Below are 22268 nucleotides of genomic sequence, written 5' to 3'. Positions count from 1 at the left end.
GTGAGTACATGAGGTTGAGACAAGACAGTCAAAGAGGTTCACATCCATTGATCTGGATTGCTTCTTCATGCAGTACCTGCTCAGCATGGTAGGTTAGACAGCAAGGCGAGAGGTGGAGGAAGAATGGAGGAAAGGGAAATTTGTGGTAGTCCAGGGTACACCAGCCTGCACCATATGCCCCTACAGGAGTCAGGTAGCCTTTTAGGGCTGAAAAGGGCACATGGAGGAAGATTGAGCCATGGTTTGTCTTGCTGCTGCTCCTGCAGGCAATTTAGGGAGCCATGTGTGGATTAGCAATACTCAGCAAGCAGTCCCTAGCAAGGCTTACTCTAGAAAAGGTCTCTCCAGCCCTCCACTAATGCTTTTCTGCAGGCTATGCTGTTTTCTCATCCTTTGCTAGTGGGATTCCCTAATAAAGAACTCCCCAGTTCACCATCAATTACATTTTTTGTGGGAATGAGGATTCATTTTGTACAGCATAACCTGCAGTGACAGTAAAATAGTGTGGTGACAGGATGAGGCAATACCTCAGCTGGGAGCTGTGGCAGCTGGTTCAGCACAGCATTCAGCAAGATTTGTTTCCATTTACAGGGAAATTTGAGAACTCTGATGATTATTTTGCTGAACAGATGCTTGAGTAAGTAGATGTAGAGAAAAGTGCCTCTTTGCAACTGAGGCTTATTATCTCTGCTCCTTCCAATGTGCTACTCTTGGAGCTAAGCCAGCATTTGGAATCACTGGGAAGAAAAATCCCAGACAACAGCCTATATAATTCCCGGTCATTTAGCTGCTTTTGCTCATTAACCACATGCAAGTGCACAGTCCCGTTCCTTTATCACAGTAAAATACACAGCCCTTTATCACAATAAAATACTATGGCCCAAAGGCACAACAGTTTTCCATTTCAAGATATACCTTTTTAAATGCCAGAACACCTACAGGACATCTCCAAATGCTCTGGTGCCTCACAAGGAAGCAAGAGGGCATTCCGAACACAGGGTCAGCCTTGGCTCCTTGGCAGCTGAAAGGGAGGCTGGAAATGAAGGTGGCATAGTTGCTACTTGTGGAAACTATTGAAGAAGCAGAGAGAGAGCCCGTGGTGGTGGTTCCTCTCTCAGAGCATTTCAAAACAGGGCCAGAATCCATGTGCTGCTGTAACAAAATAAACTGGGACAGATCAGAATATCTGAGAATCAGGAGTATCCTTTAAAATTACCTGCACAGACCAGAAAACACAACCTAAATCTGATGTTTCCACCATTGTGAGTTATTGCTATCTCTAGTGCACAATATTTTGCTTCTTTATAAAAGGTTGGGAAATTCAATAACCAAGCTCACACAGAGATAAGGTTACCCTGTGCTATCTTGTTTTCTTTCAAAAGTGTTGAATTCAGCAAAATTGAAACTGCTGGAAAACCAAGGACTAAGGTGATAAAGTGTGTTAAATTCAAATCTTGGGGAAAACAGGGCACCTGAGGCTGTGGAGCATGCCTGTAAACATCTTACTGATGTTCTAACACACTGCTACTGATGCCCTCAAATTCTGCCCTTGAACTGTGCTGAATAAAAGCAACCTGTGCTTGGGATAGGATTAATTTCAATTAATTACAGCTTAAAGTTAAATGTCTGGTTTATGCCTGTCATTTAAGCCGACATTGTCAGCAGTAGTGAGAAGAGTCTCCAGAGGCCAGCCCACCTCATGAGAATGCAGCAGCACTCTAAGGCTGCTGCTGGGCATCATCTGCCCTGGTGGGTGGACTCTTTCCTCTCTGTAAATAAGGAATCATAATCCTGGAGGCTGGATGTCAGACTGTAATGTCTGGAAGATGTACATCATCCCATCTTGCACTCCTCCTTCATCACTAGACTGACCACTCATACCACAGTGCTGGGCAGCTTTCCATGCTGGGTGCTCCTCAAGTGTCACCAGCACTTTCTTCAACGTCTGGTAATGCTGGCTCCTTGGGTTACAAAAGTTGTGGGGGCACCACTGAGGAAAACATCTATTTGTGCTGAACAAAACTAAGACCTTCCTCCTCCTCCTCCTCAGTTGAAAGGGCTGGTTCAGCTCTGCCCCTGCTCGGTGCTCTGCTGATGGCCCCAAGTACTTCACCAGTATGATGTGGTGATGTGAGTCAGATCTCTTAAGCCTCAGTTGCAGTCAAGAAAACCACCTCCACCTATCCTCAAATTTTAGAAGTTGCTCCACAGACTAATATAGAACAAATTCTCTTGGAACAGGTGCTGAGTGTTCTTCAGACTTAACAAATCTTCTTTTGCTGCAGGTTGAAAAAAATTTAAAACTGGAAGAAAAAATCACCATGCTTCAACAGCAGAATGAAGAACTCAGAGCCAGGATTGAGCAAAATACCGTCATTACAAGGTTTGTGCTGGTATTTGCAATCTGTCTGAGCTTGGAAGGTCTTAATTGTCCAAGGCTGACACTTATTTCGGAAGGGGAAAAACTCATTTCCTCCTCTGCTCTGCTTGTTTTATTAAAAAATGTTTCTATATTGGGGTTTGCTTCCTTTGACATAAGGAAGGCCATGTACCTGTCTATGCATTTCCATGATTTTGACATTCTGCTGAGAACAAGCTTGCCAGTGATTCTGATCTGAGACCCACTAGTCAGTGGGCAATGAGGATGCAAAATGGGAAAATCTTGGGAAAGGCATCCTAACGATGCCATTGTCATCCAGGCAGGATAAACCTTTAACAGATTTTTTCATCAGCGCTGCCTTTTTGCAACATTGTCACAACATGACAAGGGCAACAAGGCTCCTTGTTAGGGGACATATAAAGAGCAGGGTAGGACAGTCTCTGTCCCAGAGTTTATGTCATGCTGTAAGGCTGGAGACTGCAGTTGCAGCCAGGAAGAAAGGGGTGCCAGAGGGAGAAACCAGAGCTGGTCTTGTCCCAGCACTGCAGCTACCTAGCTGTCATTGCATCCAGAAATGATGCCACTGGACAAAAATTTAATTTTTAAACTTTCAGTGTCTCATCTCTAATTTTAGTTTTTGTCTTTCTCGTGCCTCATTTCTTCATGACTCAGCCTTTTGAAATTGTCTCCAGCATGTAGATATTCTTAAAAGGCAGCATTGCTTGTACTAACATTCAGATGGGCATGAGGATTATGTTTTCTTTCACCCGATTGTAAATACTTGTAGTACACGTCTCACTGTCTGAGGTGGGTGTCTACAGCATTTCTGGGCTGGGGGAGGAAAACTGGGTATTTTTAATGTCTGGTTCACCACAGCAGTTTGAGACACCTGCTTTTGAGCTGGATGAATTGTGGCCTGGAAGTGGCAGTCTCTCTCCACGCCTGACAGCAGCCAGGGTGCCTGTTCAATGCTTGGCATCTCTGCATTGCAGCTCCCTGTCTCTGGCTGAGAGAACAGCACCCTCCCTCCACTCCCTGCTGGCATCCAGCTGCAGCACTTTGCTTGTTGCCGGCAACTGTGTAGGTACTGCTTTCAAAAACACCTTTTAGGAGAAATTCTGAATTCAAGGTCAGCCTGGGAAGTCAAATTCAAGAAGAATTTTCAACAAGTAATTCATTGGGGACAGCTGTGGGGCAGCTACAGGAACAGCCAGGGCCTTAAAGTTGGAGTTATTAAAGCATGCATTTTCCTGGCAGCAGTAACCACCCTGACTGCTGATTTCTATGGTACTGGCACTGCCTGGGAAGTGCAGCATGAACGAGCTCAGGGAGCTGCCCTGGATTAGAGCTATTTCTGCCAGCTTGCAGTCTGGGAGCCCAAGTGGCTGTGGCAGCCCAGCAGCAGTGAGGGGAGGGAGGGGAAACAGAGCAAAGCCAGGCTCAGCAGCACCATCAGGAGGGGGTCCCAGAGGCACTGGGGTATGAGGCATGCACCACAGAGGTATTTCCAATTAAGGACAAGGGCAGGTACAAAGGGAAGGACAAGAAAGAGCCTGGGTAGATCATGACCCAGTTTTGGATGGGGGAGCTACACAGAGCCCCTGCTGGGACTTCCCCAAGCACTTGAACAGATCATCTGATCTCCCAGCATTTCAGATCCTCCCTCCAAATCAACCAGCATTTTTTTATCCTTTGGATTGGGGATGTCTGAAGAATGATAGTTTTCAACCCCCAAGAGATAAAAGTGGCTCTGCTAGCCACTGCTCCATAGTTCAGAACTTATGGGGACTGGGAGAAGAAAGAGATGTATTCTTAATTATCTGAGCTACATTTCTGTAGGAATTGAGGCTAAAAAAGCAAATCCTTAAAAAATGTCTTTTAAACAAAATCAAAAATGCCAACCCCACCCTCTCATAGACTTCTGGTGAGTGGACCAGCAGTCCATGACATCTGCTACAGCCCTCAGGCAATACCCAGAAAAGCAGTTGTACAGAATTTTTTGTATATGCATCCAAAATCCACACCCAGCTGCTGCTGAACACTGAAACCACCCAGGGGAAGGTCGGGTTACTCCCTGTTCATTTCTATAAAATCCTAAATTGCCAGTAAGTCAGGCTAGGTGCCTGCCCAGAGCTGCCACAGGTTGATCACATGAGGAGCTGGCTCTTGCCCAAGCGTAGTGGGGCTGCAGAAGCCTGGTGCTCTTGCATGCATCCTTTGGCACATAGGTGTTGTCAGCGCATGCCCAAAACACACCTCTACCAGGTCCCACAGTCTACTTGCCCTGTCCCATTTGTTTCAAAAGCAGTCACCTGGTTGATGAGCGCAGACTCACTAAGGCTGTGGTGCCCATAGGAGATTTCTATGCCCACAGGAGATTTTCATGCCCCAGCTCAAAAAAAGCCATTAAGTTACTGGGCTTTCTGGGGAGAGCACCTCCCTGGTCATTACTGGTGAAGTTTCTCTAGGGTTGCACTCAGGAATAGAGGCAATTTTGGGAGCAAGGATGAAGGAGCTGGAAAAGGACCCATAACCGCATGACCTTTTACAGAGTAGAGGGAAAGCCTTGAAGCTGAGCTGTGTCCTGCATCAGGACATCAGCTGAAATTCAGAGCATGGCAAGGCCAGACTGTTTTTCCTTTGCATACTGTAGCAGCGAGTTGAAAAAATCATGGATGCAACTGCTGCCACCCCTCTTGGCACTTACTCTGACATTCCACAAGTACCACAAGGCCAGGGAGAAAGGCTGGGCCTTGTCCCATCTAAGCTTTGGCAGCTGAGATGCCTCAAAAGGTGTAGAGCAAAGACTCAGGTGCATCTGGAAGCAGAATCAGACACTGGGGGGAAGCTGGGACTTGCAAAGATGACTTTCTCACTCAGCAGTGATCTGGGCACAGCTGTACCACAGCTTTGGCAGCTCAGCTGCAGCCCTAGAGGCAGGGGAAGGGGAGGGGAAGGAAAAGGATGAGGTGCTCAATGTCCTGCCTGGCCCTGGCTGCATGAATGCCACCATCTTTGCCCTGGAGTACCTAACAGGTTGTCCTGCTTCTCTCTCCAGGCAACTGTCAGAGGAGAATGCGAATCTTCAAGAATATGTTGAGAAAGAGGTGGAGGAGAAGAAGAAGCTCAGCAGGACTAACGAGGAGCTCCTCTGGAAGCTGCAGGAGGGAGATGCCGTGAGCCCCGTCAAACTCCCACCCACACCGTCCACTCCTTTTTATCGCTGCTCATCAGGGAACTCCTCTCCAGCAAAAGTCAGAACCTTGAGGCGATGAATCAGCAGCTGTGTGCTGAAGGTTCCCTGCCTTTTATGCATTTCCAATCTGCAAATTGTTACCATACAAGGAAGTACTACCATCAACAGGCGCCCAGGGTTCATGGCTGCAAGCATGTTCAGTAGCTGCATAGCTTTACACTAGGCAGGGCACTCTTACAGTCCCCATATAGAAACTCTTGGTTCTGACATGTTGATTAGGGTAGCAAAAAAGATAGCCGAGAACTAGAACACCAGAAGGTTAGGATAGCAAAAGGTTTAGTTTGATGCGTGAACATTTTAACTATGGTTAGAGCCAAAAGTTGGGAAATGCTCTATTAATGGTTCATCAGAATGAACTTTTGCTGCAGTATTTCAGGTTAGTTTCAAATATAGTTCAAGTTGTGAATATTTCTGTATATGTGTCTGTGTTTATATACATGTACGTATTGTACCTTTATACCTATATATAGACGCACACACATATAAATGTAGTTGCGGATGTTCTGAATTACATTTTTTATATTATTGGATACTATTAAGTGCTGATATATTTTCATTACAGTCAGCAGTTTTCTAACTCGTGCCTAAGACTTGTATCTAAAGAAAATGCATTTCTGTTTAGCCTCCCAGGAATATTTATACCCAACCTAGAAGAAAGTTACACAGAAGTAGAAGCGCCTTCCAAGTGACCACCAAGTGGTACTCTATGTAACATGAACACCAGCGAATTTGAAATTCTAAGACAATACTGCCTTCAAAACCATCACCTTTGCATTGAACACCAGAAAAGATATGCATACCATCCACTGCTTTTTAACTCTTAGTGTTGATGTTGTAAGTGGAGATAGGCTAGAGATGAGAAAACTGAGTTTTAGCAAATTTGATTGAGGTTACTGGTTAACATGGTTCAATTTTAGTGTCTTTATTTCAATCCTACTCAGATCTTGTTTTCCCTTGTCGTGGTTAGGATGCAATCAAAATCTCTGGCTGTAGGTTTCTGTCCATTTTGTTTTATTTCAAGTCCCGGAAGCAAGAAGGAGAAAATAAGTTGTTTATCCTTGACCTTTGCTGGATGAGAGGATCCAATAGTAAGATGAGATACTGGGCATCTGCTAGAGCTCTAGCTTCCTTCTCCTCAAATGCCAAATAGAGCATAGCCAACTTCATAGGTGCAGATGAGGTCAATTTCTTTCCTTCCACATATCTGCATTATTTCACATTGCTACAGCTTACCCAGAGTTACAGAGCACTTTGAAGATTCGTGGAAATGAGTGGCTAAACTACCTTTAACTTTCCCATCTGGAAGCAAAAATGTTCACCCAGGCTTCGGGTGGCCTCCCACCTGAGGGGATCATGAGGCCAAGTAGTAAGGATGAGACTGTCTACAGGGCCCTCATGGACCCTCTTTGCTAACTAGATAAAAATATCCCTGAGCATAATATAAAAACCAAAAAGATCCGTGGGATGCTTTTCTACCCAGCTTAGGGCAAAGAGCCTGCATACAGGCTTGCTCTGTGCACTGGGGTCAAAGTCAGCAGGGAGACAGTACCTGGAGGAAATCCCTGAGGTGCAAGAGTGCTGCAGGGATGGTGGCTTTCTCACCCGGGTGTGTGGTGGCACCAGCAGGCCCTGCACCCACAGGGGTGGCATTGCACAGCCCTGCCATCCTGCCCAAGTGGGAGCTGTGCTTCAGCTTTCCTGGGAAAAACTCAGGATTCACAGACTGCAGCTTAGATACAGCTTCAACTACCATCAAAGCACCTGTGGCCTGTGCCACAGTGTTAAAAAGAAAGATTTTTTTTTTTCTCCTTTTTAGAGAAATTTATTTTTGTAGCAGCTTTTGCATGGTACTGTGATACTGAGTAAATTGAGCATCTTGTTAGAATAGATCACACCACCCCAGCTACTAGTGTTGAAATGCATTTTAGTGTGTCCAGCAAGTACAACCTGAAAGATAAATACCTAGCACGCACATGCACACAAAGCCCCTTCTTGCCAAGTATAACTTTAATCATTTTGATACTTGCTAACTGCACAGCTATTTGCAATACCTACAGCATTGTCATTTTTCATTCCACCAATATAATTCTGATACAGTGAGATCACAGACTCATAGGGTGATTTGGGTTAGAAGGGAACTTTAAGACTATCTAGTCCAGCCCTGACTGCCATGGGCATGGACACTTCCCACTAGACCAGGTTGCTCAGACCTTCATCCAACCTGGCCTTGAACACTTCCAGGAATGGGCCATCCACAATTTCTTTGGACAACCTGTTCTAGTATCCTACCACTCTTATTATAAAAATTCTCTTCCTTATGTCCAATCTAAATCTATCCTCTTTCAGTTTAAAAATGTTATCCCTTGTCCTATTACTACAGGCCCTGGTAAAATTTCTCTCTTCATTTTTCTTATAGGCCACCCTAGAGGTTCTGGAAGGCTGTTAAAAGATCACCCCTGAGTCTTCTCTTCTCCAGGCGTCTCAGCCTGTCTCCATAGACAAGGTGCTCCAGCCCTCTAAGATCTTTATGGCCCATTCCAAGATGTTCATGTCCTTCTTATCCCCAGAGCTGGATGTAGCACTCCAGGCTGGGTCTCACAAGAGTGGAGTAGAAGGGCAGAATCCCCTCCCTTGCCCTGCTGGCCACATCGCTTTGGAAGCAGCCCAGGATACAATTGACTTTCTGAGCTTTGAGCACCCATTGTTGGTTCATGTCCAGCCTCCCATCCACCAGTATTTCCAAGTCCTTCTTAGCAGGGCTGTTCTCCATCTCTTTATCCCCCAGCCTGTATTCATACCAAGGGCTGCTGTGATCTAGGTGCAGGACCTTGCATTTGGTCTTGTTGAACCTCATGATGTTCACATGGCCCCACATCCCAAGCCTGTCCAGATCCCCTGGATGACATCCCCTCCTTGCAGTGTACCAAATGAACCACTCACCTTAGTGTCAATCCACAAACTTGCTGTGGATGCACCTGATCCCACTGTCTGCATCGTTTAAGACATTACACAATATCGTTCCCAGTACTGGCCCGAGGGACACCACTTCTTACTGATTGCCATTTGGATGCTGAGCTGTTCTGGATGCAACCATCCTGCCAATTCCACATCCAGCTTCCATCCATCAGAGCTATATCTCTCCAGTTTAGGATGCTGTGTGGGACTATGTCAAAGGCCTTGCAGAGTCCAGGTAGATGACATCAGTTGCTCATCCCTCACTCATCAACACAGTCACACCATTGCAGGAGGACATCAGATTAGTCAGAGTGGCTTGTTGGTAGTTTCTAGGATTCTCCATTTTACCTTTTGTAAAAATGGCTGAGATGATACAACTGGAGTTGTTACCTTGATGCTACTCAAAACTTTAAATGCACTAAAGCATATTATTAGCCCAGGGACAGGCTGGCTGAACCTGCTGTAATTTATTCATCTTTCCCCGTTACATCTGGTGCTTTCCTTATTACTTTATTGGTTTGAAGTCATATTCAAGAGATGCTTCCAGCAGTGAATTGGGAGTAGGGCTTTTATGGTGGGAAAACTGGGACAACTGAACCCAGCTCCATCATCATTTGGTATCATTGCCAATTCCTTTCCCATCTAATTTTTGCCTCCCAATCCTGCCTCTCACTGGATTCTTCCTTGGCAAATCCTCTGGGGCCTGCCCAATCACTAGGCAAAGCTGCTGGAAGTTCTGCCTAACCAGAGGGACCCAGCAACCTGTCCCTGTGGGGGATGTGAAGAGTGGCTCCTTCTGGCGCAAGCCCATAAACAACAGACTTTTTTCCCCAAAAAAGGTTACTCCTTTTTTATACTTTCTCTCTGTCCTGTCTTTGCCTCTGCATGCTGAAGTAGGTGTAAAAGAAAAGCCCAGGTCATTTGGACAGTGGGAGAAAGGTAGCAGCCCCTGAATGGGGCAGCCATTCCCAGGGAATGCAGAGCCCCAGGTGGGTGCACCCTGGGTGCCAAGCTGGTAAGCCCTGCTCTTGGCCAGGGAGCTGCAACCATGCAAGGTGAGCTTGGCATTCTCAGCAGGGCCAGGGCCATAGTTCTATGCTCCTTGTCCCTGTTCAAAGACAAGAAAGAGGAAGTGTCTGCTTTGCTTTTGCAGGGCTGGAAGCTTCCTGAAGGCCATGGCCACTGTGGAGACTTTCCCATTTGGAAACAGGATGGCCTTTGGCAGAAAAGGGAATGTAGCCAGCACTTATCAGAAAGGGTTTATCATCTCTGTCTTTAAGGAAGCTGTTTGATTTTGTTAATCTTTATTCAATGCAGAAGGGCATAGCAGCAATAAAACCAGCCTACAGCTGCTCCCAAGAGGTTCCAGAGACAGGCACTGGGAGCAGGTATCCACCATGGGAAGGCAGGAGAGCCAGCAGCATGTGTTGGGCATGGAAAACTCCTTTTTATTGTAAGACGGTACCATTTGGCCTTACTGGGATTGCACCTTCACTGACTGCTGGCAGAGATGGGTTGACTCAGTTGATGCACAGTGGCAAAGGCTCATGGTGGTGGCAGGCAGGAGGAAAGGAAAAACTATCAAGTGCAAAATCAGGTATTTTGTCTCTGCACTGATGGTGGTTGTGTCCCATGGACACTCTGAGGAGCCTCTGTACAGTTTCCCCATGCAGCAGGAGTTCTGTGGTCCCATTTATTATGTGGTTAATGATTACAGGAAGAGTTTGTATTATTTCAGTTATGATGTACAGATAAGTGTAATATATTCCTGATAATAAATGTGTGCGCCAGTGCACCTGTGGGCTGACGCACACAGATCAGCATGTCCTGCCGTGTTTTTGTGAACACAGAAGCTGGGATGAATGGGAAAAAAGCAAAACCCCATTAGAGGGTTACCCCATAAAGGTAAAGACTGAAGCTGGATAGTCATTAGCTTCCTGGCACCAGGGCTGGTCAGCTGCATTACCTGACAGTGGCTCAGATGCTACGAGTTTCCATGGACTCATTTTCTAGGATGTTTCCAGTATGACCGGGGCTCCCAGAACATTGTGATCTGCAATGTTTCCATTGAAGTGTCATGCTGCGGCATGTGGTAACAGAAACATTTCTGCCAGTGATTCAGGCTCATCAGCAAACACCTGAACTCCCCACTGTCCCAGTTCACTCAGTTTCAACACCCTATCCATCCCCTGTCCCCTTCACCCCGCCTTCCTGCTGAGAGCCACAGAGCTGCTCAGGCTTTGCCACAAGGATTAAAAAGGGACCAGGTCATACCCCACCTTGGGAATGTGCCTGACAACATCCTCCTGAAAGATTTTTCACCAAGCCCCTGGCTTGCTCAGTGCAGATGAAGCTTTGGCAAGGACACAAGCATCATGTTTTCGTTGAACACAAGCTGGCAGACAGGTAGGAAAAACATTCTTATATTTTTAGTACAATATGAAACTTTGATCCTGTCTGAGTTTTCATCTTGTTGCCCTCCCACCACATTTTTAGTGCCTTTTGGGAGGCTGTGGAGTGTGTCAACCTTACCTGTGTTTAAGCCAAATAGGCTTCAACTTAATGGCTTTTAATTTTTATATTCATCTCTCCCTGCTTGAATAAGATGTATATGCATGAGGAGCAAAGGTTTGGCGGATGGTCAAGACTCGTTGACTGGAGCAGACCCCCAGCTTCATTCTGTAGGGGAAGCTGCATTCCTAACACACCCTAAAGTGCACCTAGGAGGCAATGAACACATTGTCTTCACATCCTCAAATTTCAATCCTGACAAGAACAACCTCCCAGTGTACTAGAATTAAAAGATTAAAACCCTTCAGTGGGCAGAAAGGCTACAGAGTCTCTTGGAAACATGAGAAATGGTCCACAATCCAGCCATGTAATCCAGGAGATGGTCTGATTCCCTTTCTGCTGCATCAGATGCCTCACAAGACCCTGGGTGAGTCATGCAGAGATCTGTTTGGGTCTCCAACTTGATGAGAGGCACAAGAACCTGTCACTTCATCAGCAAGAGCCATGCTGACAATGAAATTAAAGATTGTCCAGTGTTCAGAAGCAGTAGTATGAAGGACACCTAGGAAAGCATCCACTCACATTGGGAAAGGGGATTTCTGCAGTATCTATCTGGGATGCTCCAACCTTGGAAGTATTTGAGAGCAGGCTGGACAGGGTTTTGAGCAACCTGATCTAGTTAAAGATGTCCCTGCTGATGTCAGGTAAGCTGGGGACCTTCAAAGGTCCCTTTTGAACCCAAACCATTCCAAATTCTATGATTTGTTTTTCAGTACAAGCTGAAGCGTTAATTTAGAACAGTGGTATTATTTGTGCATGGCTCACCTTCACGGTACTTTAATAAGCCTTTTTAGGGTAGTGGATTAATTTGGCTAGGGAAAGCTATTAGAGAGAATTAAAACAGAAAATCAACTCACAGCCAAAAACAAGGCATTGCCAATCAAATACAGACGCTGGTCTCAACTCCAGATTTCTTGCCTTTCACTATAGGCAGGCTCTAGAGACAATCTCCAACCCCAAAGAGAAAGCTCCCCTCAGCAAGTCAGACCCTACAGCTTAATGGTGTTTTCTGGGCTGCACTCTCTGCCAGGACTGAGAAGTCCCTGCACACCCAACAGCCACCCCCAGGCAGGGGGCAGACACCAGGCACTGCCCATGTAAGAATGTCATGCCTCTGAGGATCCTCCTGTGCTTCCCTTCTCAGGGCAGGAATGTGCTCCACCCACCAATGCCAAACCAAAGTTGCTAATGCCATGCAGCCAGCACACACAAGTGATGTGGGGGGAGGAACAGGGCTCCACTTGGTGTCAGAGCTAGCTCAGTTCTGCTGGCCACCCCCACCACTACAGTCACACCACTTGTGATTTCTGAGGAAAAGAGGCAGGACTGCTCTTTGGAGACACCCATTGTTTTCAAGTCTTTACAGTACTTGCACCACCTGGTTTCCTGCCTAAAGCTGGCAATTCCTCTGTGGCGCGTACAGTTGGGAGAAACACCTGCTGGTGCTACCTGTGTGCTGGCAAGCGATCACTCACCTGACAATCAGTGACCACAAACCTTCCCAACATTTCACAGCAGTGACATGCTTTAAAGCATGTGAGCACGTAGCTAAAAAACCCTGTTAAATAAAACAAAAAAGGTAAGACCTGATATTTTAAAGAATGCAAATCTTGCAGGTGCTTTGTTAACCTGGTGAAATCTAGTATTTGGTGAGAACCTTTTTTCTTTTTTTGTCTATGTACACAGAAGGTACAGCTTACATGGGATGAAGAATGGATCCTGGTCTATGCCTGCCAGTAGCACTGCAAAATTTGCTCCATGTATAATCAAGTAGAATATCTGTGGGGAGGTAATTCCTGGGGCTACTGAAAGAAGGACATTTGTGAGGCCTGGTTTCATAGCAGCATTTGCACACGGAAGCAGTTCTCTTTCTACACACTGGGATTAAAAAAAAAAACCAGGAGAGGGAAGCACCCCAGTTGAGCTGCCAGTGCTGCTGGGAACATGCCAGAGTTTTGTCTTTTCATTTCATGGTCCCTTTTAACTCTGCTGCTAAACAAACTGCAGGCTGCAGTGACCAAGCTGGGGAGGCCTGCATTCCACTTCCTTATTCCTGCATAACTGATTACAGGTGTAATCTGGTTCAGGATCCCCACCACAAAGTTTCTTTCACTGCAGCCATTCTTTCAGTCGCCCGTACGCCAAACGCAGTCATTTACAGCTGTCTGAGCCAGTGTCTGTGTTTCTCTCCGCTTCTGCTGAGGCTGCGTAGCTGGCTTCCACACTATGCCATATTCCATAGGTAAAGTAGATGATAAAGCCTGTGGAAGCCAAGGGAGAGGGCACTGTTAGCTCTGTAAAGAGGTACTCATAGCCACTGACACAAGTTCCACCAGTGTAAGCCTAGCCATCATGATTAGCTTCTAGCAGACAGCCACTATCTTCTTTAGGGAAAAAAGCCATTAACACAGGCACCAGTCTTTAAAAGTCTATCTATCCCAGCCCCAAATGGGATTCTGATTTGAGCATTTCACACTACTCAGACTTATCTATGGCTTCTGGGAGCATCTTGGAATGCAGCTCAGTTTCTTCAGCTCCAGAAGCACAAGCCCCACCACCTGGACAGCACACAAGGCCAGCCAAGAAGAATGTTCTATGGTTTCTCGTTGGCAACAAGACCCATAAAATGGTTCATGGGTTGTTGTTTTGTCCACGCAAAAGCTTCAAGACCCTTGAATTTGAAACAAAGCTTGTTACAGGCTGGCTAAATGGCTTCAGTCAAGTCACCAGGGTTGCCCAAGGACAATAAGAGTGCAGAATGCCTCCCTGGAATGCTACAATAAATTTATGGTTAACAAGATCTAGTAACTTTGAACATAGGATTTTTCACTTAAACTCACCTAGGAGCATCCAGATTGCAAACCGAATCCATGTGCCTGCATCGAGTTGCATCATGAGGTAAACATTCACAAAAATACTCCCAACAGGAAGAAAGGGCAAAAAAGGTACCTGAAAAAGAACAAGGGATATGTTACATCTACAAGCATGATTAATGAGCAGGAAAGAACATCACATCACTTGAAAATGGGAAGTGATGGCTGCTACCAACTCTTCAGCTGCCAGATCTGAGAAAAGGCAAGATAAAACCCAAAAGGACATCAGTCCACCACAGGAGGGGGATGTGAACGATGCTGTTCACCTGTTTTAAAAGCTTGTGGTCTGGAAGGAGGCAAGAGGCAAATTTTAGTGGCAATACTAAATACTTGTGGGGCAAAGGGGAGAAGAGTAAAAACCAAGGACTGTACCATGACAGGTACCTATTGAAAGCCAAGAGATGAAGGTAAGGGGAATGTCAGAGGAGGGACCTGAGGTACTTCACCCATCAGGTAACAAGGCAATGAAGCAATAGAGAGCAAATTATTCCAAAGCAAAGAAAACCAGCAAATACTGCAGGAGATGACTACAGCTGTACTAAGAATGCCTTGGTGGTCTGAGAATCAAAGAATGAGACAGCAACGCCAAAATGCAAAAATGAGAATACAAAAAATAGCACTGCAAATATAAAATCAAGCAAGGCAAATTATAATAATAGAAAAGTTTTCGAATATGATGGAATTAAATGGAAAGCAATCTTGACTCCTAAGGGAAAAGGAGGTTTACAGAAACAAACAGGCTGAAATGGGGGCCTTTCTTGATTTAAGCTTTGCCAAAAAAAAAATAAAAAGTAAAGTAGCTGCTTTAAAGAAAGGGATCTTTAAAGATCATTAAAGAAAGGGGATAGGCACAGAAATTAGAGAAGAAAATAAGAATATTTTTCTAAATTTGACTTTGTCAAGTCAGTAGAGACAAATAAAATTTCCCTAGGTGGGTGAGTTATGTACCGAGAGATTGGAGAAGTGATCTCTAAACTATTAAATAAGCAACTCTGAGAGCTCTTGGTAGACTGGTAAAGTCTCTGAAGACTGGAGAAGGGAGAAAAACTACCTATTAAAAAAATACAGAAAAACAACTGGGAAACAAACAGGTCAGCCTTGGATTTCCAGAGTGATTTTGGAGAACAATCACAGTGAGGTTGCAAATACCCAAAGAACAGCAAGGAGGTAAGAAACAAGGTTGCAAGCATTGGAACAGGCTACCCAGAGAAGTGGTGTAGTCATCATACCTGAAGGTGTTTAAAAGGCATGTAGATGTGGCACTGAGGGACATGGTTTAGAGGTGGAGTTGGTAGTCCTGGGCTAATGGTTGGACTTGATGATCTTAAAGGTCTTTTCCAACCTAAATGATTCTATGATTTTATGATTACAGATTTAGCTGTGACAGGTATATTTTCTTTTTCCTTGGACAGGGTAGTGGCTGAGGGGAAAAAAAGGAGGTGAAATATCCTGAGTAAAAGGATCCTGTGTGAACAGACCTCCTCAGAAGCACATTCAGAAAATAAGATCTAGATGAGAGTTCCTGAGTTTTCTGCTCCTGAACATTTCTGTTTCCACCTTTGGGATCATAACGCCAAAATGAGCTGCAAACACAATCTTGGAAAACTCTGGTTGTATGAAGCTATTAAAATCTGTGAATTTACTGAAAAACTTTAACTGAAGAGCAATTGAAAGGAAAGCAGTTTAGAGAACACAATTAAAATCCAAAATTAATTTAATAAATTGGCGAACTACCTGCAATCAGTATGATAAAGCATGACCTGGGATAACACTGGGAGAAAAAACCCATCCCAGTGTTTGTTTAATATAGAAAGGATGGTGTGCTTGGAGAGGGCAGGAAAACAACAGAGTTCCTCATAGTTAAGACTGTTTAAGAGAGCATGGTCATCCCTTAGCCTCCATGGGGGCTAAGGAGGACATAAAAGATCACTTTCTTAGAGCCTTAGACCTTCGCAAACAAGTTTACTTCTTGTGTTCTTTCTCCTTTTGAATCCATGATCTGATATGGCTCTTCACAACCATCCCCTTTCCTCCAGTCTCTTGTCTCTTCCCTATCTTATAACCATCTGCTTTCAAAAGCAGGGTCCTGCCCTTCCCTTCCAGCTGCACCTCTGCAGGAGGTTCTGCCTTTCCAGCTTCTCCTGGATAGAAAAGTTCACATCATGCCTAAATTCTATGGACATCCATTTGGCCAGTGACCCCCTTTGATACGGGCCAACACATGCACTTCCTCCTCCAACCACCTCCCAGGCACCTCTTTTCTAGCTACATGTCCCAGGACATTCACCTTAAAGGAGAGTTTGGTTTTGCTTTCAGGCTGTTTCCGTATAATGAAGATGATAGTGACAACAAGGATGGCAGCAATAATCTGTACAGTGTTTATCAGAATGCTTGCCTCAAAGGAAGTCAGGATACAGATACCCACAATAAGGAAACCTGTGAACACACACCAAAGGTTACTGATATTTTTTTTTTTTTAGATACAAAGAAAACCCAAGAATAAATCATAAGCAGGCAAAGCAGAATCTGAAAGCTCACAAACAAAACAGCAACTCACAAAACCCCTAACCATAACAAATACGCCTTTCCCACCATACACCCCTACACACTCCATCTGTGGATTTCTTTTTAAGTCAGAAATTTAATCTTCAGTTATTCTGGCCAGTACAAGAGCTGATCAAAATCACATCAGGAAGGTGAGTTTTCCCACCATGGTGGGTACAAAGCCCAACCAGGTGACTCATGGCCCCAGAGACACATTGCCCAGCACTTACCCATGACAAAGGTTGAGATGTTCACCACTGAACCAGAGAATTTGGAAGGATCTGAATCTGTGGAACACAGTATAGCTTTGAAGGAAAACTTCTCCTCTTCTTCTGGCAGAAATCCAGCCTGTGACTCACTGGTACTCACAGACTCGTTGTTATCTGTCTCCTCTGTAGACCTAGCCATCTGGTATGCCAAATTAGGCTGCTCTGGTTGGTACCTAGGAAAAGGAAATGACACAAAGAGCCTGTTAGTTTGGATTTTAAATGAGGGTACCACTCATTTAAAAGCCATGCAGACAGTCATGGCTGCATGCCAGACTTTTACAGCTCCAGAATAGGCCCACGTCACATCTATACCCTTCTGCTTCAAGAGGAAATTTGAGGAATGATGTCGTCATGATGTAAGCAAATATGGCCATCTCTTATCACCCACACCTTGGTGTAACGTAAGTGTTTTAAAGTGGACAGTGCTCCCTTTCATGAACCCTCTCATCCATGTCACCAAGACATGACTGGGTGACAGGAGAAAAAAACAGCAGAGGGACAGACTGATGGTCATAACCAGGCCATCGTGTCATCTGTGGCAGTTCAGCTCTTGCATTTTGGCAGGGAGGTGGCTGAGCTAACAGCTATCACACCCTGCAGCGACATTCCTAGTGCCCCAACTCTTCCACCACAGACTCTTCTGCCAGCCTCTCTCCTGCCACAGAAGGAAGGAAGGTCAGCTCTACCAGCTCATGATGGGGGAAATGTCATGCAGTAGGTACAGACAGCAGCTTGCAAAAACAAATTAAAAAGCCATTTCTAACTCTGAGGAAAAAAGTAGGCTGGGAAATCAGGAAACTTAAGATGGACAAGGTCAATCGGCAAGAATTTTCAAGGGGCAGGGAGGAGAGCACAGGCACAAAGCAATGGTACTACAGAACAGCACTGGCCCTTCACCTGCTGCAAGACTGTTTTTAGTTCAGTGCAATTGCTGTGAAAGCCTCCACCTGATTCTGCATAAGTCATTCAATACACAAAGGTATTTTTCAGTAACATGATCTTCAGACTTTTTTTTCATTTATCGAGTGCAGTTGTCTGTAAGGTGCCAAGCACTGAAGACCCAAGATTTTTAGCTTAGGTTTTGGAAGCTGTGGCAGCCCAGCACTTCTAAAAGACACACACTGATCCTGCAAACGCATGCTCAGCTCTTTTCCTGCTGCTAGACTTTATCTCAAATCCCCTTTCAAAAGGAGGACAAACTGAAATGGTATCCCCACTGGGGACAGAGCGAGGAGAAGAGTGGTGACAAGGCAGGCATCCAGGATCACACATCTTTCTTCCACACCCTTGGCATATCTCCTGGGGCGTTTAGAACTGACCACAGCAGGACTGGCACAGAACAAGGGTTAACCAAGTTCAGAGGACCTCCCTGTAGATCCAACACAATCTCTTATGAGCTTAAAGAAACAAGCTCTTCACATGCTTGTAGCTGGAGATGTGCCCATAGAAACTATGAAGGCATCTAACTGCTGTGTGGAATTCTCTCTGTGTGCCAGAAGAGACAAAGCTTCTACATTCTTACCTCAGTACCAACACACAGGCTGCTACCAAGGAGTAAGCCAGGAGGGTCCCGATGGACATGAGATCCACAAGATCTTTCAAGTCAAAGAGAAAGGCCATGACAGCTGTAGGAGGAGAGGAAGGTAAGAGAGAAGAAAAATCAGCAGCATGGCAGAACATGCACATCTCAGGAGCGTTAATAACGATGCAGAACACACATGACTCTTGCTTAGGACTTGGTAGGGGAGCTCAAGATGTCTCAAGACATGGAGAGGCAGGCCTTGGTGCATGAATACCCTAAGTGGATAAAAGACACACAGTCAGACATGAGATAACATCAACAGTTATATGAGAGTGTAGGGACTTCAGAGCTGGAGCCTGGCCCAACCCAGCCTTAATGCACAACCTGAAGCCCAACAACCAGCCCAACCTTTGAACTCAGCTGGCAAATGCTGCCCCTGCAGCTTCATGTGAGTTTTGGTCATAGGCACTGTGGACCACTCGGATGAGACTGCAAAGCTTTTTTTAACTTTATATTGTTTTTCTTCGTACCCCACCATGGTCTGGACCCAAGAATGCCTGAAGAGGAAGGTGCGAGAGAAAGGAAGCTCTGAGGAGGCTTCTGCAAGTTCCAGCAGCAGGAACTGAGCCCTTTCACAGGTGCTCAGAGCCTAGGGCAGCAGTCTGGCAGCAACTCCCCACCAAGAGTGGCACATTCTTGTACCCATGGCTCATCCTGCATTTGCAGCAGAAGGTAAAGAGGAAGCAGCAAGGCTCTCCTCTTTGCCAGGCATCATGAGGAAGGGGGCAGCTGCAAGAACAGGGTAAGCTGCTCATCCTTGCTGTCCAGGAGGTTTAATTCCCATATTTCTGGGGGGCCAGAAGAAGGAAGGAGAGAACAGGATGACTGCCAGCTGTGACTAAGTGATTAACAAATGCCAGTGCCACACGGGCCATCTGCTGCTCTGGCATCTTCTGCAGAGCTGCTACCTACAGGCAGTGCTGTATCTTCAGCCAAGCCAGGCCAACAGCCACAAGGATGCTGGGGCACCACTGGCTGCTACCTTGCAGGGCGTTAATTACTTTTAAGGCTGGCTGAGCAGATAAAGGTAGTTCCTGGCATGAGACAGGATGGCAGCAATGAGCTCTGAGAAAGAGGGACAAGCACACAGTGAGCTACTCATGCTCACCCAGACTCTCCGGGGCATGCCCTGGAAATCCAGGACACCCTCTGGGATGTTGTGTTCTGCAATATATCCAATTAGTAAGTGGGCTAGAGTCAGGCAGACTTATTTGCCCTGAAGATGAGCTTATGTCTCCTTTCCACAGATTCATGCAAGTCTTTGGATCCTACCTGCAGTAGCTCCTGATGTCACTGTTGCAATTAAGGGAGTTTTTCTCTTCTCATTGACTTTAGCCAGAAATTTAAAGAGAAGTCCATCTTCTGCCATAGCATAAATTATTCGAGGCATCGGAAACATGGAGCCAAGGAGACTACGGACACAGGAAGGAGAAATAATCTACTTATATCACCTCCTGCTGAGCATAGGCACACAAGCAAAAGCAAGTTTATGGCAGTGTAACTACAGAACAGGTGGCTTTTGTTCATTTCAGCTTTTGCTTCAAGGGCTCCCTCTGAACACCCATGTTACTAATAGTTGGCAACTGAGGTGCAGCTCCACGATTTTGGATAGCTAAACTTATCCAGGGGGCATAAAACCAGCCTGACTTTCAGTAGTAGAAGAGCTGTAACGTCTATGAGCCTCTGTGAGTTGCTCACCTAAATGAGTACATCTAAGTTGATCTGAAATAGGCCTTCCAAGTTCAGGAGATGACATGTTCTGCCTCCAGCCTGTCCTGCCTCCCATCTAGATGGTTGTCCTGCAGGTAACCTGCAGACAGATGGCCCTGGATATGGTAAGCCCCATGCACTCCTAAAGATGCACCCTGCACTACCTGATACAAGTCTGCTCTCCACCCAGCAGGCCAGGATGTCTTGCACCCAAACCGTGCTTGCATAGCATAGCTGCCTCCATGACTTAGTCACTCAATCCAGATTTATATTCCTGAGATGCACCTGCTGGATCTTCTGCTAAGATGGGAGTTTCTGGAGTGATACTGGTCACCTGGTTCTCTGGTACCTACCACAGGGTGAATTCCTGGTCCTTTTGAGGTCAGTAGCACTGAATTTCATCCCTGGTCTCCGCTCCATTTCTTAAAGGAGGTGGAGGTACATGTTTGCCTTGAGAGATGCAAAAATCAAGAGCAGAGTCTTACCTTGTAGAAAGTGCACACAAGGAACCGACAGCCACTGCATAATTGGCTCCATCCCAACCCACATATTTAAAGGCATTGGGTAAAGGGCTATTGGTATCCAGCTGGTAGTAAGGCATCATGAGCGTCAGGGCAGCCGACACACCAAAATAAGCCACAAAGCAGATGAGAAGAGATGCCACAATGCCAATAGGAATGGCCTTCTGAGGGTTTTTTACCTCCTCACCTAGAAGAAAGCAATTTACCTATCAGCTAGATTACAAACAACTTTTATCCCAACCTAGAGCAGGTGTGCTGGCTGGGACTTCCAAAGTTTTTGTGGGCACACAGGTGCTCTTTGACCATATGCTGATGGCCTGCTGACGGCCTGCTCCATCCACTTGGGATACCACATCCACTTCTTCTGACACACATTTGTGGAAGCCTTGTAAACTCAGGCACAGAGACAATCCAGATTAAAAAATAATCCTTTCCCCAAAACAGATCGTGCTTCTATCCTATACTCCTTCTTATCCTTTTGATAGTGCAGACCCAAGAAGAGTTCAATGATCAGAGATGATGGAACAAGAAATTATTGTGCAGCTGTAGGGAAAATCTGTGCATGTTGATTTTAGTAACATCTCCACCAGAACTAATACACCATGATCATGACACCATAGGTATCCATTTCCAGAGAAAGGCAGAGTGCCTGAAAGTCTTTGAAAACGCCTCTTAACAAAAGGCCCGCCTCTAGCTTTTATAGAAAATTTTCAATAACCAGGTAGGAAAAAATGTATGTAAAAACGCAAAATTCCTCAAAATGCAGGCACCTATCAGTTACAGAACAGATTTGCGCTTTCCTAGTTCTACAGAACGGCTCTGAAAGCAAAAGCTCCTGAGGTATAGCATTTCAGCAGGATGAACTGATAAACACAGATCCATACACCTCCAAGACAAAAGCAGATGAATGTTTCTCCCACAAGGAAAGGCGGCAGGGCTGGCTGAAGTAATGGAGCCAACACTTCTCCAACTCCTTGCTTGGAACGAGATGCAGAAATGCTTTATCTATCTGTGATTATTCCCTTCTCTCTCTGTTCCAACCGTTCTTGCCAAATGTGAAATTAAGAATAATCCTTTCTTCAGGGAATTAAGACTCATCACAGCCACAAGAAATATAACTACGCTGACGGCTTTTCTCTCAAAATGAGACCTCTTGAACTTTACAGGCAAAAACTCCTGATTCTGAGGAACAGCTCTAGGGTGCATTTTACTCCCCAGAGGCTTCCTCTCTCTCTGGATCTTTAAAATACTCCAAGCCATCAGAGCTTCTTCAGCTGAAGTCGCTGAAGAACTGTTCCAGAATAACCTATTGATTAAAGTATCATCTGGAGTTAGAGGCTCAAACTCATACCAGTCATGTGAACCTGGGCCTTCCCTGTTTGCCTAGGTGGTAAACCTGGACATGTTTTCTGCGGAGTCTGACCTGGTTGGTGTCATCACTGACCAGCCACAATCCTGGGCCCTGCTGGCAAAGAAGGGAGGAATCTCGTGGTTATACAGTTTATCCATGTGCCACAGCAGCCAGAACTCAGCACTTAGGCACTCCAGGACTTGAGCAAATCCAGCACTTTCACTATTAGGAGCAGCTGAGCCAAAAGCCTATTTTG

General features: G+C 45.5%; 2 protein-coding genes across 3 annotated transcripts in view; one reads left to right on the top strand and one right to left on the bottom strand.

The window, feature by feature from the left end:
• The window catches only part of MTUS2 (microtubule associated scaffold protein 2), a gene marked incomplete at both ends in the record, with an annotated part of 154413 nt that extends 148758 nt beyond the window's left edge, over positions 1-5655 (top strand). Inside the window, 2 exons of the mRNA XM_083855745.1 lie at positions 2286-2383; positions 5439-5655. Of these exons, the coding sequence (XP_083711871.1) occupies positions 2286-2383; positions 5439-5655 (315 nt within the window). The remainder of the gene's footprint in view (positions 1-2285; positions 2384-5438) is intronic.
• Positions 5656-11742: 6087 nt separating this feature from the next.
• The window catches only part of SLC7A1 (solute carrier family 7 member 1), a 31423-nt gene continuing 20897 nt past the window's right edge, over positions 11743-22268 (bottom strand). Inside the window, exons 6-12 of one of the 2 annotated variants that reach the window (XM_083883164.1) lie at positions 20626-20848; positions 19703-19842; positions 18371-18473; positions 16810-17021; positions 16323-16471; positions 14003-14111; positions 11743-13423 (exon numbers count right to left, since the gene is read on the bottom strand). In XM_083883164.1, coding sequence (XP_083739290.1) covers positions 13314-13423; positions 14003-14111; positions 16323-16471; positions 16810-17021; positions 18371-18473; positions 19703-19842; positions 20626-20848 — 1046 coding nt within the window. In that variant the 3' untranslated portion in view covers positions 11743-13313. The remainder of the gene's footprint in view (positions 13424-14002; positions 14112-16322; positions 16472-16809; positions 17022-18370; positions 18474-19702; positions 19843-20625; positions 20849-22268) is intronic. The other variant, XM_083883165.1, reaches the window with a different exon arrangement.

Source organism: Zosterops lateralis (genome assembly GCF_965231275.1).
Source record: "Zosterops lateralis genome assembly, chromosome: 2".
Lineage (NCBI taxonomy): Eukaryota > Metazoa > Chordata > Aves > Passeriformes > Zosteropidae > Zosterops > Zosterops lateralis.
Note: the sequence above shows the minus strand (reverse complement) of the source record. Positions and strands in the feature narration are given on the sequence as shown.